Raw genomic sequence first — 14888 nt, 5'->3', positions numbered from 1 at the left:
AACATAGAATGATATAATAGATGTAATAGACTTAATAAATATTAATGCCAAAGAGCAAATCAAGGAATGAATGAGCATTGGAATACTTGTAACTGTAAATTTTCTCCAATTTTCCACCGATACCCTGGCCATACAAAAAAACACTTTCTAAGAGAACAGCCAAAAACATTAAGTCCTGTATTTAACTCAACACCCAACTACAAATCATAGAAAGAAAACTTTGTCAAGTTCAAAGTACATTTGGCCAACTCCAAGTATCATTGTTATTTAATTTCTTGCAATGCATTTTACCCCCAAAGTGACATGATAGTTGATATCAATACTGTGGTCAATTCATTACTTGCATGTTTCTCTTGAAAGGCCATATTTACAACAACGATAGATAATCCAAAACAAGATGAATTGTAGTTATCTTATTTTGTCAGAGGGTCTGGATTTGGACTAATGTTAAAAATAAGCAGCCTTTCATGCTACAGGTATAAAGGTACTCAGAGAAATATATGCTGGGGAGGTGGGGTGTTAAAAATTGGAATAGCCAGGTCACATAATGAAAGTAACCACTGAGTGATAGCTTGTCTCTGCTCCACTTGTGTTAGTGAGATGTCAGGAGAACAGATTTGTGGGAAGGAATGGATTATCACTGCACTGGATGGCCTGGCAGAGATGGGTTGCAATATGAATTGTTGGAGTAAGTGCCCACAATGATAAGATCACAGATCCACCAGAGTTAATTGGGGTACTAAAGTAAGCATAAGCTATAAGTCTACTTTCCATTCTGCCATACTTTGACAAGAACAAAACATATTTTAAGTTAGAAATTTAAGAAACATCATGGGAAATAGGTGATTTGCAAGATTTATTTTATACACCTCATTATACATACATGATCCAGATAAGAGGCAGTGGGTGTGACTTGCCTTCACCCATCTGAGCCATAGATTTACTGCATCCCTCTTTCTCTCTTTATATGGTATTTGGTGCCTATGATCTGAGGAGAGAAATTAGGGGAGGGAACAAGGGCCTTTTCATTTTTCATAACAAAAGTTTCCTGATAGTGAACTTCCAAAAGAGTTAAAAGATCTTAGCAGTGACATGGAAAATTTGGAAACTTAGGAGTTTGGGAAACTTTAGAGAGTTTTTTTTTTTCCTGTGGTTACTAAAGAAACTTCATTTGAGGCTGAAAAATTCCATCTCATAGCAATCCCTAGGGAATCCTTGAAAGCAGCAATCCAAGCATGCTTGGGAAGCTAGCAGTGACAGTGAATGTGAGCTGTCACCCCTCCAACAGCGACAATATTTGCCAAGAAAAGAAAATAGTAATAGGAAATTCAAAGTCATAAAATCAGTCACCTGAATTGTCATATTATCAACTGATGGGTTAAAAACAGAAAGAAACATTGTCATTTTTAAAAGTCCAAGTTTATAGTTTAAAATATTTTACTCTTAAGACTTTGTTCAGGAACACTATGGATGCTTGCAGTAGAATTTAAAGGCTTTGGTGTACAAATATAGTACTCAGGCTCATACTTATATGCTCTTTTATAAAAGTTTTTTTTTTTTATTTGATCATTTTCCATCCCAGGTTATATATATTTCAGGAAATATAGTTAAACCAGGAATACTTCTAAAACTGGGGAATGAGAGTTTTTATGGAATAATAGGTAAGTTTTTAAAGAATAAAGTGATAAAAGAGTAGCTCTGATTTAGATACGGGAATGCCAGGTTTATTTCCAGGAGAAATCACCAGCATCCTCTGCTCTCCCCACAAGTATGGCTGCTAAAGAGGGTGTGGCCCTCACCACAGGAAGCTTTTCATTTCTTTCTGCTGTCACTCAAGCCAGGACAAATCCCTCAGATGAAAGGCAGCAACCAGTGAGAATACCCGGAAGGATAAAGAAGTTACTAACACCTGCAGGGGGGGAAAAAAACATTCATCCACTCAGCCCTGTAGTAAAAACAGGAAATAAGGGAGGGGAATTTCACCAAATCATGGAAATCAAACCTGGGAACAAAAATGGTAGGTCACAGCTCCCTCACCCCACACATGTCACACTGTCCTGGGCAGCCCGGATTCCAATCCCATAAACGGACAATGCATTTATGATTTATTTCTTCATGGCATCTTGCTTGTGGTGTAGCCCCCCCTTTTTAATGCATCTTCTATTAAGATAGATGACTTCATCATCAACAAGCATTTGTTGAGAGTCAAGTACATAAGACTCATCCCCTCTGGCCATACTACTATTAATAGTAATGATAATAATACTACAGAGGGCTTCAGTGCTTCCACACACATTCTCTCACTGAAGCCTTACGACCACGTGGGGAAGTAGGAAGGACAGATGTTACACGGAGCGGGTTTGGTTCCCAGAAAGCTCTGGCTTTGGATCAGAAGATGAGTGTTTGAAATCCACTTTTCTAGCTTGGTATATCTGAGGCAGTTCTTTTCATGTCTCAGCCTCAGCATCCACATTGGTATAATAGAGACAAAAATATTCAGGTAGCTAGATGGTCCAGTGGGAAGGCCATGGGTGTTGTCAACTTTTTTTTTTTTTTTTTTTTTGGCCACAATTTCTTCACCTGAAAAAAAAAAAAAAAAAAAGATACTAACAACATCAATCCACAAGGGTTGTTCAGATCAAATGAGAGGATATTTGTAAAGTACTTAGCATAGTACCTAGGTACAGAGTAAGCACTAGATTAATATTAACTACTTTTATTTTTTTAATTGGATTGAGCTTTTTAAAAATTTTAAATGCTATTTTATTTTCCACCAATGCACATCAAGAAAATTTTTAACATTCATTTTTATAAGATTCTGAATTTTTGTTTCCCTCCCTTTCTCATCTTCCTTCTTCCAAAATGGTAGGCAGTTTGATATTGTTTATACATGTGCAATCATGTAAAATATATTCCCATATTAGTCCCTGTTGTAAAAAAAAATATATTTAAAGAAAAAAAAAGAATTACAAGAAAGAAGAAAGTGAGTGAAAAAATATGCTTTGATCTGTATTCAGAGTCCATCATTTTGTTGTTGTTGTTGTTTGTTTTTTGGTCTTGATCACTTTTTAAAAAAATTTTTTATTAAAGCTTAAAACATATGCATGAGTCATTTTTCAACATTGACCCTTGCAAAACCTTGTGTTCCAAATTTTCCCCTCCTCCTCCCACCTCCTCCTCTAGATAGCAGGTAATCCAATACATATTAAATATGTTAAAATATATGCTAAATCCAATATATGCATCCATATTTATACAATCATCTTGGTGCACAAAAATATCGGATCAAGAAGGAAAAAAATGAGAAACAAAATGCAAGTAAACACCAACACAAAGTGTAAAAATGTTATGTTGTGATCCACACTGTGCCCACAGTCCTTTCTCTTGGTATAGATGGCTCTCTTCATCACAAGATTATTGGAACTGATATGAATCATCTCCTTGTTGGAAAGAGCCACATCCATCAGAATTGATCATTTTATAATCTTGTGTCCATCAGTTCTTTATCTAGATGTGGATAGCATTTTCTTTCATAGTCCTTTGTATTTTTCTTGAATCATTGTGTTTCTGAGTGAAGCATAGTTGGTCATTAATTAGATAGCATTATTATCTATATCACAAAATTGTTGCGATAAAATTGTTGAAACTCAAAAGTGCTAGATAAATGGTAGCTATTATTATTTTACAGTTGAGGCAATCAAGTCACAGAGATCTCAAATTTACCTTATGGATCATGCATCCAGTCTGTTGTCTAACCAAGACTAGAACTGGGCTTCTTAATACTCAGTCTGATATTAATCACTTTTATCACCTGCACTTGATGGTAAGTCTTTGTTTTTTTGTTTTGTTTTGTTTTTTGATGCAATCAGGATTAAGTGACTTCAGGGTCACAACTAGTAAGTGTCTAAGACCATATCTGAACTCAGGTTCTCCTGACTTCAGGGCTGGCATTCTATCCATTAATCATTTAGCTATCCAATGACTAAGTCTTCTTATGAACAAATCTGGAAATTGCCCAAATATTCCTTTTCTTTAAAAAACTAAAATGGTCTGGAGAGTTAGTCAACAGACATATACAAAGTGTCTGTTCTATTCAGAGCACTATATTAAACACTCTTAAAAGAAGAACTTCGAGAACAAGGAAATAAATCAACAAATGCAAACTAATAAACTGTAATTACTGTAATCAAAATACCTGCTTGGTTTGGAAATAGAAATAGATAAATATGGCTTCTCTGGTAGAAGATTATATATTTGTGTGGGCTCTCACAACACAGCCTATTTTCCTATGGTCCAACAAGAGTGGAAAAATGGAGTAAATTAGCTTACCTTTTGTGTCATTGTTATTTTTCTCTCATTACTTTTCAAAAAGAATTTAACATAACTAAGAAAACAGAATGAATTAATATGAACAAATAAATAAAAATATTATGTGACAATGATTAAAGAAAACAAGCACAGATAGTTCTTAATCTCTAAGAGATTACATTCTAATGCAGAAGAAGTGGGACCAAACAAAGGAGAGTACAATCCACATAAGAATTTTAGTTAAAGAGAGACACTTTGGTTGGTATATGTTATAGGTATGTACATACACACAGACATATATATATACATATATGTGTATATGTTATAGTGAGACTATAGGAGAATTAACATACTCCTTCCAAGAAAGACAGTTGATCTTTTTAATTTTTTAAAAACTTAATAAATACCTAAAAAGATGAACATTCCCACAGAGAAAAACAGAGTACTCAAGGTAAAAAGATTTAAATGCAGCTGTGAATATATTTGTTTATTTTTTTTCCAAATCTTTATCCTCCTTTGTTTCATATCCATCTCCCTTCCCTTCTTCCCCTCTGCCATCTCCTCAGTACCATTCCTCAGTGATTACCTTTAATATATTCTCTGCATATCTTAGATACACCTATTTATTTCCATGTTATCTCTCCCACTTAGAATGTGAACTCCTTGAAGGCAGGGACTATTTCACTTTTGTCTTTACATACATGTTAGAACAGTGCTCGGCACATTCTAAGTGCTTAATAAATGCTTGTTGATTGACTAAATTCATCCTATACTTTTCACAGCTGTCTCTTGGTGACAGAGCTGATTTGGCCAGGATGCTGGGAGGGAGAGAAGCACTCAAAGAGCAAGATTGCTGCCATGGCTTTTAAGAAGATAGCTGGAGATTAGGAAGTGAAGTGAAGCATGTCTGGGATTTTCCTGAAATAGTGGGCCAGGAAGAGCCAGTCGGTCTCAGAACAGAGAATTTGAGGTTTAGTAACTTCCCTAAGGTCCTGAAGAAAGGTAAGAGCTAAATATGAATTTCTATCTCCTCAAGCTGTTTTTCCCTCTAATGTCCAGGCTGAGAGCAGTAACTAGCAGCACAAACAAACGGATGGCAGAAAACATAGGACTCCAACCATGGAGGCTGCCCTGCACACATGACTCAGGAAAGAGGGGGTTCCAAGTTAGGCAAAGTAGATATCCTCAAAAGCAAGGTTACAGAAATAATATTTATAATTTTTTCTCTTTTTAATAATTGCTGTTGATTCTTGTATGTGTGTCGATGGTTCATTAGTATTTTGTTTCTAAATATTTGCAATACTTTTTCTTTGATACAAAAGTGCTAGATTTTGATTATCACATTGCTGGAAGTTTTCATTTTCATAATTATTTCAAGAGAAGGCAAAAACTGGATTTTTGGGCTCCCTCCAATCTGCATCTGTTGCTCTTCGTGGTTCCAAGTTCACGGAACAAGACGTTCCTTGGAGAAGAGGCTCCTTACCTCTATGTAATCACATCATTGTTGGGTCATGTCCAACTCTTCATGACCCCATTTGGGATTTTCTTGGAAAATATACTGAAGTGTTTTTGTCACTTCCTTTTCCATTTTACAGATGGGGAAACTGAGGCAAACAGGATTAAACAACTTGCCCAGGGTTACACTGATAGTATTTGAGTCTGGATTTGAACTCAGGAAGACGAGTCTCATCTCCAGATCTAACACTCTATGTACTATGGTGCCACCTAGCTGTTCCCTAATCATCACATGCTGCTAATTCAAGCTTTGATTGATCCCATCTCATTTCCCCTCTGACTGGAGGCAGCATACCAAATTCCTCCCAACATCTTCCTTTATATAGGACAGAAACTGGACTTTTAGGCCGCCCTACTTAGTTTCAACTACACAGAATAAAATACCTCCAGGTGTCCCTCCTTCCTCTATGACCTTCCTGCTTCCTTTTAAGCATTGTCTCCCTTCTTTAGACTGTAAACTCCTTGAGAACAGGAATTAGCTTTCTTTTCATTAATTAAATCCCTAGCACTTAGTATCTGGCATATAGTAGGCATTCAATAAATATTAATTGGACTGAATCGAATTTCTCTGTCATTACCTCATTCTTGCCTAAATGAATTTCTACAATAACACCCAGTCTCTTCCAATTCTTTATTTCACAATTGGATAAACTTATTATGTCTATATCTGGTCATATTACTGTAGGCCTCTTCAAAAATATTCTCAAATAATCCAGAAATGAATCTCCTTCTATGAGCCTCTCCCCACACCATAGCAGTTACACCTGGGGCCTATACTCTTCCCCAAATGCATGATTAAGTAATTTAACAAACAGGTATCCTTTTACAAAATTGTCTTATGTCTTCATGGTGCTTTCACTCTGCCTCCTGCCCACAGGCCTTTATTAGGATTAGTATCCATTCCAAGATCAGAATCCCATGCTTTCTGACTAGCTGGTGTTCAGGTGAACTCTCCCAAGTAAAGTCCAGACTTTGTCACTGAGAGTTATTAAGATACCGTATCTGGTGATAGTGATATATCTTTACTAGCTGTTGCATTGTGTGACCACTATGGTGTGTAAAAGGACTCTGTCCATTTAGCGAATCTCCTCCATAATTCTAGGAAGGGCATTATTCAATGGGCTCTGTTTCCCAGGCTTCAGTATGTTTGTACCACAAGGCAATAGCTCTGATTGGTGATAGGGAAGGGTGTATAAAAGATAAGGATGGAGTTAGGAGATTTTAAAAGTGGGTCAACTCACCCATGAAAGTAAATAGAGGCAGAAGGGATAGAACATAGCAGGAGTTAGGGAGAAAAAAGAATCAAGAGTGGGGTCTCTCATGTCTTCCAAGCCATGAATCCGGATGATCCCTATACCTAACAGAGATGGATGCCTTCTTCCAAGAGCTTTTCAGTGATCTCCAAACTAACTTCCAAGACAAAACTTAAGAAAATATGGGGTGGCAGGATCTTTCTTCCAATACAGTCACACAAGACAGATGCTCCCACTGCATCTAGGGTCATCTCCATGCATCCTAATCTATATCTTACCGTTAGATTCAGATAGCTGTGGAGGGGAAAGTGAAGCAGGTGACGTTGCCCAGAACTTAAATCCAATTTACTTGCATGTCATGGAATCACCTCCATGATGTTAAGGTCCTCTTCTAGAAGGAAGGGCAAAGAACAACAACAACTTTATTATCTAAATGACTAAAACTAAAATAAATTTTCAATAATATTTCAGAAGTATCACAGAATTACCATCTCAGAGAGAAGTAATCAGTAATGCTAAAAGGCTCTTTTATATGAAAATAACTCCATAAATGGGAAGCTTTGTCTAAATTCCTGATCTAAAATTATAAGGAACCTTTGTCTGAGATCCCCATATTCATGAAATAAGGTTGTTGAAGTGATCCTACAGAGTAAAAAATTGCTTCCATACCAAGCTTTTAATATGAGGTAGTATTTTGACTCCTCCACATACTAGCTTAGAAGATTATTATTTTTAAATGGCACTTTTAAAAACCACACCCATGCTCAGTCTCTCTGGATTCTTATTCCTTTTATGTAGTTGTCACTCAAAAGCTACTCAACCTCACAAGCACAAATCATAAGGAATTTTAATCCCTCCGTTTTGGCAATTCTAAAACCTTGGTGATGATGCTAAGACTACATCTCCTAATTCATAATATATTAGAGTAGCTTCTCTACTTTAGGTATTCCTCACTTTGCTTTTTTGTTTTTTTCCTAAATGAACTCTACCCTTTTAAGTCTTAGAATCTGATGACTCAGGATTTTACTTCCCAACTGAATAGGAGATAATTAACTTTTCCTAGTCATGAAAGAATTTACAGGTCTAATGTTTCAAGGACTAGAAGAAAAAATGATTACAGGAGAGAAAGGATGAAATGAATTTAAATCTCCATGAACACAAGTGTTACTATCATGCCTAGAATCTGGTTGCGGTTTTATAGTGATATGCTTAAAAGCGCTTAAGTAATTGAGCAGGTGGGAAAGCTAGAGTATAGTTGGACAGAGTTACTAAAATGATCTCAACAACTGGACCTGGGTGGGGCAGTGAAAGGAGAGAATATTCTTAAGAGTGAAATTTATTGCAAAAATGAGTTTACCTTTCAGTCTGATCCACAGGCAATTTTGTGGAGCATATGGCATTCCTGTCTCCATTTTTTTTTAACCATTTGTTTGACCTTTTAAGACCTATCTCCTTCTTCTTTTAGGGAATCAGTGATCCCAGGTGGGGCTAGTAATAGGGGACACCTGATTAAAAATTCAGACTCATCTCTTTCTTCCATCAAATTATATCCTTCTGAGCCAACTGAAAATAGATAGAAATGGGTTGGTGAAATAAGATTACCATTGCTTATATATTAGTTAACTAATATGGTGCCATTCTTGGACAGCAATGCCTTAACACTTAAGTGACAGAAGGTTGGAAATTTCAGACTTAGTGGCTAGTTCAGATGATATTTTGGGTAGGCAGGCTTTTTTGACATCACTCAAATCATACCAGCTGCCTTCTCTAACTATGAGTAAAGCAATATCTACCCTAACCCCACCCATCCTGTTACTGAAATGTGAACCACAAAATTGGATATAGCCATTTTTCCTATTAAAATACCAGTAGGGAGCTTCAATGCAATGATGACTAAATCATGCCTCTGGCAAGCTAATTTATTGATCTCATTTAATTAGTGGCAATATAATTATTAAATTCCATCCAGCAAAGCAATTTAGAAAATGACAAGATTCACAAAAATGTTTTCTAAGGAAATTATTGGATTTAAGTTGATTGTTCATTTCTTAGACTTTTCTATTTCATAATGACTAAGAAAAAAAATGTTTTTAAACCCTTTCCCACCTTTACTAAATGTATACCAGCTGCAAATTATGAAAAACTGTGTTTAACTTTGAATTGATGTCAAAACTGAACTGAGAAAACAAACTCGTGTTGAAAGGCACCTTGGGGACTATCTAGGTCAAATCCTTCATTTCAGGAAATAGACAAATGAAATGATTTGCTCAAATTAACAGAGTAATATATCAGGTTCAAATTCAGGTCTTATGATGAGTATTTTTTTTCAGTGCATTGTATTGCCTCATATTCATAAGGAAAAAAAATAAGCTGGGAAACATTAACCTTTACCTTAATTTTCCCCAAAAAATAAATCAATAAAATTTAAATGGATATAATGCTAAAGTATTTACATTACTTCTACATCACAAATACAGAAAGCAAAGTGTTCAACTTTAATCAGACTCTAAGGAACTTGAGGATTTATGAGTCAAGAAACATTTAAGATCCTATCACTCTGATACAAAGTTTAGATAAGATGGGAGTCCCTGTCCTCATATGGAGCTCAATAAAAAACAGTTATCAAATGCACTACCACAAAATGAGTGCATCAAAGAATTATAAAGCAAAAGTGCTTTGTGGGAAGAGGCGGAGGTAAAAGAAGATGGAAGTTAATGGTGACTGCTAGGCTGGGGAAGGCTTCATGTAAAAATTGATATTTGATTTGGGCTTTTGGAATCAACATATTGGTCTAAATGCTAGGGAAGACAATTGGACAATTGAAATATTGTATGCAATGATAATTTTTTAAAACTCAATAAGCCCAAATTCCATATTTTTAGCTTTCCTTTTAATTTTTCTAAGTATTCCCTCATTGAGTATACTGCATTTCTTAGTGTCTCACTAGGACATATCTAAGAAGATAACTTGTTTTCCAATCTCTACCCAGCTTAACAGATCAATATTGCTGATATCCAGTTTCACAACTACTTGTCATACATTGTACAACTCTATACCTCATATTGTAGTGGCTTTTCTACTGAAGGACAGTATTCCATAGTGGAATACTGAAATAATGTGTTCTTTCAACTTATCTAGTTGAAATTTACTCAGTTTTCTAAGGAGCTGATCAAACCCCTCACACTAAGATTCTACTAGAGAAAGGAGCATGTTCTTTTGTCAGAGACCCATTTATAAAAATAACATTGACTTCTCCAGCCACAGCTATCAATGACCTGTTAACTTCTCTTTAAAATTTTATTCCACTTGTGCAGCTGTTCTAAATGCTTTTTTTTTTCCTTTTTTAAATTTTCAATATGTACTTTGGGAAGGAATGAGTCAATTGAAGGCAAAATAGATACCATTCTCTTTCTGTCTGGCTTGCCAGCTATTTCATCACCAAATAATTAGGGGATCAGTTGTGGAAGAGACTTCAAAGATCTGGCTCAACTTCTAACACTTACTGCATTACTTTCTTCACTCTTACTAACTACATTCTCTTGACAAATATTGATCCAATTTTGACTTGGAGACCTCCTCTGCTAGGGAATTAATTGCCACCTGGGATGGTCTGTTAATCACTTCCTTTGGATTTTCTTCATATTGTCAAGTCTTTCCCAAAACTGAACATATTAAAGGTATTATATCCTTGATATATTTATGTGATATTTCTTAATAGGAAATCCTTTCCCCCTGTCATATCACTATGGATAACTGCTTACATTTTAATTATTTCATTTATTTAATGATAAAAATTACTTTTAAATGATGCTGATGAAACTGTGTAGCCCAGATGTGATGTGGCCAAATCTCACAAAGTCTACAAAAAGAAAGGCATTTTACAATTAATTTGGCCCCAAAATATTTTTTGCTTTCTACTTATCCTCTTCTGTGTATTATGAAGAGTCTAAGAAAAATAGAATTGAAAACTTTTACTATCACTAAATTCTCACAAACAAGGTGAAAAAAATCATTAAGATATGAGTGTCAAATTGCATCAAGTAGACTTGTGACTTCTAGTTATCTTTTGATATTAACCATAGTTTATCTTAAAAAAAAAAAAAAACTTTGCTTTTTCTGATAAAATTTTCCCTTGGCTTAATCTGTAATAAAAGTTCTGGAAAATGATAATTTTATAAGTTTATAGATAACCTAGCATTAAATGTAGTTTTTGCTCAAAGATGCAAATGAAAAGTGTTCATACAATTAAGATGTTACGTGTTTCAAAGATTAAACTGAAATACTTTTTATAATCAAAATACAATTTTCCTCAGAATTGTCTAAGATTAAAAAAAAAAAAAAAGTTGAGTTTAATTTCCAGTGTTGCTGGTTAACTTTTCTAGAGAAAATAAATCATATTTAGTCTAGGATTCATTGAATAATGACAGAATGTAAAGCCATGAAAAGTTCAGGGCCTTCAAAGTTGGTGTCAAAAGGCCCCAGAGCAATTACAAGGTCCATAAGATAGCATCTGCTATATAGGGCTTATAGACTTCAACATACCACAAAACAGGTTAGAGCAAACAGAAATGTTAAATTTTTTGTTAAGCTATTTCAACATCACCTTAGAGTTAACAATTAACAGGCAATCTATCAGAAACTAAATTCATCTATTTACCTCTATTAATCCTGCCCTAATCAATTAAGCAACAAACTTATTATTAAGTCTTCATGTGTCATTGTGTTAGGCACTGAAGATACAGACTTGGAAAATACATATAAGCAAAATAATCATTATAATAAACTGAAATGAGGTCAAACTCTAGAAAGGCATAAGAGCTAAGCAATGTGAAATATCTGAGATAGCCAATAATGGTATGCCCATTTTATAGATGAGAAGAATAAGGTCCATTAAGTTAAGTGACTTGATGACACTCAAACAACTAAGAAGTATTGAAGGTGGGACCCAGGTCTGCCCCTAGCCCAATGCTAGACCATGATGCCTCTTACCTTCCCGGTGAAAAAGACAGTATTTAAGTACCAAAAGTATTTTATAAGGTGATTTTGCCTAGAAGGCAGCCTGGCAACATAAACCCCAAAGGCAAAATCATTTTAAGGTGAATGTCATCTTTTAAAATTTAAATACCTGTAAAGATTGTAAAGACACTATCATACCCCAAAGCCTGATCCTCTGCATAAAGCATGAAGCCTTCTAAAAGTAAAAAGTGTGATTTCTAATTGCCTAAAACAGATTCTCTTCAAAGGTTCCCTTTATATAAAATTGAATCCCTTTGCTTTATCAAAGCCCTTAACAATACTACCCTATCTTTCCTTCCCATTTTATAAGAAAGTACACTACTTTCTAATCTCAATACATATTCCACATTTTATCTTCAATTGTATCATTCCTCAATGTGATGAAGGTATAGAGGGAGGAATCCTTGTTACTCCACCCCCAAATTGAAATCCTCCTATCAGCCTCATATTCATAAATTACTTGCTATTCTAGTTATTTGTGTATGTTATATACTCCTAATGCGCTATAAGCAACTCGAAGGTAGAAACTGTTTCACTTTTTCCTTTATAGTTCTAGCATATAAAATACCTTCATGTTTGAGAAATGCTTATTGAATTAATTCAGTTGGCTAAATTGAATCTGATTTATATTACTCACTTAGAGGAACCTGTAACCTGCTTGAATTTCAAAATTTATATTTGTTATGCAGTTGGAGAACAGGTCCAATAGATAGAATTACCAAGAGACCCAAATTCCTTTCTCAGAGGAAGGGACTTCATTATTATAAAAGCCAAGTAGTATCAAAGAACTCCCTCCTCCTGGTCAGAGGAGCTTGCCTGTTATCTGTGAGACAAGAGTTGTCTCCTCCCAAGAGAGATGGCCCCCTACAATTATTGGTTGAAACTAACAAGCTCCTGCTGGAGCCTCAGACCTTTAAACATTCAGCACAACCCAAACTTCCTATATCTGGTTAAGTGGGTAGCATCATCCCCCCTTTAATGAGCTAGCTGCCCATGCAGAAACTAACAAAGACCCTGCTGGGGTCCATTCCAGTTCCAAACAGTTTATTTTTAATTTTCAGTTCCAAATTAACCAAAAAATTAAATTACACAAGCCTTGTTCCAGTTAGAATTAAATATGACCTTAAAAGCACTAACCCATTATTATAAACTTTATTGGAAAATAAATTTTACAGTAAGGAGGTATGAAAAGAATGTTTTGATTACCAGACTATTTTAAGAAATTGTCCTGTCTCAGCTATTATGAGAAATCACAATTTATTCGCAATTTGAGTATAAGTAAAGGATAAATACTGATATGCTCTACTGAAGCAATTACTTTTTAAGAATACATATTTTCAATAGGAGTAAATAAGAGTCAGTGATTTGGACTTTTTTTAATTTGGAAAAGAAAAAAATAAAAACATTACTTTAGGAACTCTCTCTTTGAAAGGAGACCAATGACATTTTATAATAAAATTATGAGTAATCCATTCATAACAATTTCTTAAAGATGTAAAAGTGGAGGCTTGTTTTTCACAATTATTTCCATCATAAAACATGCTTCTTTATTATGTACATGCTTACATATAAGTTTTTCTTGGCTAAAATACATGCAAATAACAACACTATAAACAGATTAAATCAAAAAAGTCTATCAACTTTAAGAATGCCCCTTCAAATAAGGCACTCACATTTGGAAATAGAATATAGCAACCGAATTAAATAAAATTTTTAAAAGATGCCTTTTATTAAGCACAAACAGCTTTTAATACATTATCAATACAAATAGGAAAAATGTCTTCTTAATGATTGATATATCAAAGATCTTATAGATTGGCTGTATATTGGCACAATAAAAATAATCAATTTTGAAGAATTATAAAGTGAAATTATGAGAATACCACTGCCTACAAATAACAATTTACCTACAGTCTAAATTTACTACATCACCTGGGGAAAGAGAGCAACTACTTTTTATGTGGAACTTTTAAACTTTTATTAGCACCATTCAAAGCTTAAATCAGCTGCTCTTTTAGCAACTGACAGGTCAAATAAAGCTCTGGAAAAAGTTTTCAGTGCAACGTTTATAGTTCCTTCTCATAAAATATTTGGGAGTCTATGGTTTCATAGTATGTTAAATAATTGTGCCTTGGTAGATGTAGTGTTAACAGGCAGAGAACAATGTCTACTAGGAAAAATAAGGCTTATATTGGCTGTGAAATGCATTTAATGAATTATGTCAAATGCTGAAGTATGCAGACAACATGCTGGGTTACAAAACTGAATCCTTGTCATCAGGTGATCTCTATTAGCTTTCTGTAATAGTAGCTTCTGGGTGTCTCAGCTGCTGTCTTTTCAGATTAACAAGTTTCATCCTTTCTCTGATATGTTCTGCTGTAGAAGCCATGTCACTTGGACTTCCAAAATACTGTTCTGTTCTAAAAAAACAAAACAATCACATATTTAAACAATTTCACTTGGATTAATATGTATTTATATTTTACCATAAAAACATTTATAAATATGATCATTCAGTAAACGAACAAAATACATTAGAAACCAATGGAGACATTCTAGATTTGAAGCTAAATTTCTATCTAAAAATAGACTAGTTTTTCCATATAGATCTTACAGGTACAGTCAAATATCAGCACACTGCTCGTTTTCTTTTGGTTTAAATGTAAATGACATAACTACATTTCCTATCAGGTAAATTTCACCTCTTCCCTAAAAGATGAGCAATTTGAGAGTAAGGCTAGTGTTGCTTTTCTATTTGTATCCTCTGCCTTTAGAATAGTATTTTACACATATCAA

At 34.6% G+C, this 14888-nt stretch overlaps 1 protein-coding gene and 1 long non-coding RNA gene across 2 annotated transcripts in view; both read right to left on the bottom strand.

Annotated features, from left to right (window-relative positions):
* Positions 1–436: 436 nt before the first annotated feature.
* On the bottom strand, positions 437–8833 carry LOC127558011 (uncharacterized). Its single transcript, XR_007952699.1, has 3 exons — positions 8434–8833; positions 7355–7467; positions 437–2580 (listed from the first exon to the last, which is right to left on the bottom strand). It is a non-coding gene; the product is annotated as an uncharacterized LOC127558011 (long non-coding RNA).
* Positions 8834–13119: 4286 nt separating this feature from the next.
* Positions 13120–14888, bottom strand: part of SESTD1 (SEC14 and spectrin domain containing 1) — a 105932-nt gene continuing 104163 nt past the window's right edge. Inside the window, exon 19 of the mRNA XM_051986118.1 lies at positions 13120–14512. Coding sequence (XP_051842078.1) covers positions 14383–14512 — 130 coding nt within the window. The 3' untranslated portion in view covers positions 13120–14382. The remainder of the gene's footprint in view (positions 14513–14888) is intronic.

The sequence above is a fragment of the Antechinus flavipes genome, chromosome 3 (genome assembly GCF_016432865.1).
Source record: "Antechinus flavipes isolate AdamAnt ecotype Samford, QLD, Australia chromosome 3, AdamAnt_v2, whole genome shotgun sequence".
In the NCBI taxonomy this organism is placed as follows: Eukaryota; Metazoa; Chordata; class Mammalia; order Dasyuromorphia; family Dasyuridae; genus Antechinus; species Antechinus flavipes.
The sequence above is the reverse complement of the archived record's forward strand: the minus strand, read 5'-3'. Positions and strand labels throughout refer to the sequence as shown.